The following is a 2,867-nucleotide window of genomic DNA, read 5'->3' on the forward strand; positions in this document are numbered from 1 at the left end:
GATGTTACCTTTGCCATCTGGACTTTCCCATCCGGCTAAATCAACGAATGCAAGCTTTGACAATCCATTATCATCTTCCAACCACACATTTACTAGCAGGTGAGATCTTGATGACGTTGAATTCTGGTTCGTTGGTTTTTGCACCCGTAGTTTCAACATTTTTGACAATAACGAATTAAATTCACTTCTTGAAACAATCACTTTTTTTTCTTGTTGTTCAATCCGATTGATTCTGACTTTTGTTCCATTGGTTATATCGTACAAATGGCTACCAATTATTTCAACAAATGAAACATGAATTCTTTTTGAAGTTAAAATAAAGCCAATTGATCGACTGAGCAATCCATTTTCGTTTCTGGCGCCAAACATTGTAAACGATTTGCCACTTCCTGCCAAGTTCAAATAGTAATTAATTATTATTGTTATTTATTTCTTTATGGGACATTTACCTGTTGTGCCATGATTGAAAATACAAACTTTTTGTCCGGCAATGAAATAATTTAAAAATGGTTTCAAATCATGGAATTTTTGTTCACTTTGATCCCCGTGGTATATTTTTTCGAAATACAACCAGCTTGAACGGTTTGTGCAATCTGTTTAATTATTGATATAAAATAGTTAATTCAAAATGAAAACTGTTTTTTTTATGCATGTCTCAGTCAGTGACTAACCGTTAAATTGAACAGAATTTTCATCAAATATGATGCCTTTGGATGAATCAATCGTCTCAAAACAACATAGATATGCCGATATCGAAGCATTCGATAGTTTTTTTGAACGGAACAAGTTGAGCTCTTTTTCAAGTTTAGAAACAAGTTTATCTAAATATATATATATAAGTAATGCGAAAAAAATTAAGTAAAATTCCAATTTCAAATAAAATTTCCTTACCTTTTTCCAACAAATCATTTTCCAATTTACGCATTTTTCCATTCTGAGCCTCGTCGATTTTAATGCCATCCAAATTATGTGTAAGAATTTCAGTGCGAATAATAGAAAGATCTTTTTCGAGTACAGCAATTTTATCATCTAAAATTAGTCAATATTTCTTGTATAAATATTCACGCAGCGACAATAATGATGGTTACCTTTTTCATTTAATTGAACTTTGAGCTCATTGATGAGTTTTTGATTTTGAGTGTTTATTTCAGCAAATTTCATATCAAGCGCCTGAAATTTATCATTTGCATTTCGAAGAGTAACAAATTCTTCCTCTAAAATTTGACAATATATATTGATATTAACCGACAATAAACAATTAATAGAAAATAACCCGCACTTACCTTTTTCGTCCAAAAGTGCCTTCAATGTCTGAATTTCATTGATAAGTGCTTCGTTTTGGCTGTTGACCGTTTGCTGAACATTTTGCGTAGAATAATCAGAAATAATTTCAGCATTTGAGCTGTCGGCAATTCCAGAATCAGATTCAGTAGCGACGGAAGCTTCCAGTTGGGAAATCAAATCAGTTTTGTTGTGGTTTGTGACATGACGATTAAAATTATAAACGGAAAAGTTGTTTTTTCCTGTTGTTCTTGCTAGTGTTTGAACATGACTGCAATATGGACACAATATTTTGCAGACTATCGACGTAGATGTGACGTCGACAATTATATTGTTTTCATTCAAACGTGTACAATTCTTTTTCGCTTGACGTAGAATTTTTGATTTGACCATTTTCTCCAATTCCAATACCGAAGGTACTGGCTTTAATCGCGAAGCCACTTCTAGAATCATTGCCTTGACTCCAGGCGTGAAATATTCAACAGTTTTCAGCGCTGGATAGCGCAAAAATACCTCTTTATTAGACCGTATCTTTGTGAAATCATTTTCCAATTTTTCAATGTTTTTGCTAGTAATTCCAGCGACAGATATTTTTGTCTTAAAACCCAAAATTGTCAAAATGGACTTCACTTCAAGTAAATCTTCTGGATTTTCATCAAGATTCATTTGTAAATTGTTCCAAAATTGTGGAAAATCCCTAAAAATGAAAAATAAATTGATGTTTATCTACCCAATGAGCCATTGTAATGCTATGATATCAGTATTTCTCATTACATATGAACAGAAAGTTTTGGCACAAAATTCGGGCGTTTTATTGCGCAACATAAAAAAAAACAAAAACGTCAACCAATGCACAAAGGAGACTTAACGGGACTCCTACTCTACTGATAAGCCAATCTCTCTTCGAACCATGTATCGTATTTCATGAATTTAGTATGAAGATGATTCTGTAAAAAGCAAAAAGTGCGGTCTTATTCCCAATCTGAGTGCTCAAATCTTTCAAACTGCCACCAAGTGCCAAGAATCAGGTTGGTCAAGCAAAAAATCATTTTTGGTGATTCTTACGGTTACGGTACATCCAAATTTGAACTAAAAAAATAGATATAAGGTTAGAGACGTCGACAAACCGAACTTTGATAAAGGGGTTTTTGTATTGTAGGATCCTCTTTGGAAGGTGTTTCAGAGCCATTATTCGCAAATTCAGTGCTGAAACGTAAGGTTAAACCTCCAATACTTGCTCTATTATCAACCAAATATTGTTAAAATCGATAGAATTGATTGAGAACTATCTTATTAAAGACAGAATCATGCTTTGCAAGCCGAAAAAACCATAATAATGGCTCACTTCCTAAAAAATGGCATTTCCATCAAAAAAGGACCATCTTTTTAACTTCACAAAAAGACACCAAATTAATTATTTCTCATCCGTTTTTGGGTGTATGTATGGGCTAAGGTATAATATTATTAGATATATAATTGGTTGGATGGATTGAGATAATGTTGAAAGAAATCGACAAATCAGTTGTCCAGAACATGATTTCGAGGGTTTGACGTATACAGAGAAAAATCGAAGACAATGGTCCGTT

The 2,867-nt window shown here is 33.1% G+C and overlaps 1 protein-coding gene across 1 annotated transcript; it reads right to left on the reverse strand.

Moving 5' to 3' along the window:
• Nucleotides 1-8: 8 nt before the first annotated feature.
• LOC116351959 (kinesin-like protein KIN-14I) lies at nucleotides 9-1,947 on the reverse strand (the record flags this gene model as incomplete). The annotated part of the gene is made up of 6 exons (XM_031784115.1): nucleotides 1,284-1,947; nucleotides 1,089-1,214; nucleotides 892-1,029; nucleotides 672-821; nucleotides 450-476; nucleotides 9-389 (listed from the first exon to the last, which is right to left on the reverse strand). Coding segments are annotated over exons 1-6 (1,486 nt in total), but the record flags the coding sequence as incomplete, so codon positions are not given.
• Nucleotides 1,948-2,867: the final 920 nt, after the last annotated feature.

Source organism: Contarinia nasturtii, unplaced genomic scaffold (genome assembly GCF_009176525.2).
Source record: "Contarinia nasturtii isolate CC-2019 unplaced genomic scaffold, AAFC_CNas_1.1 Cnas_scaffold_6682, whole genome shotgun sequence".
In the NCBI taxonomy this organism is placed as follows: domain Eukaryota; kingdom Metazoa; phylum Arthropoda; class Insecta; order Diptera; family Cecidomyiidae; genus Contarinia; species Contarinia nasturtii.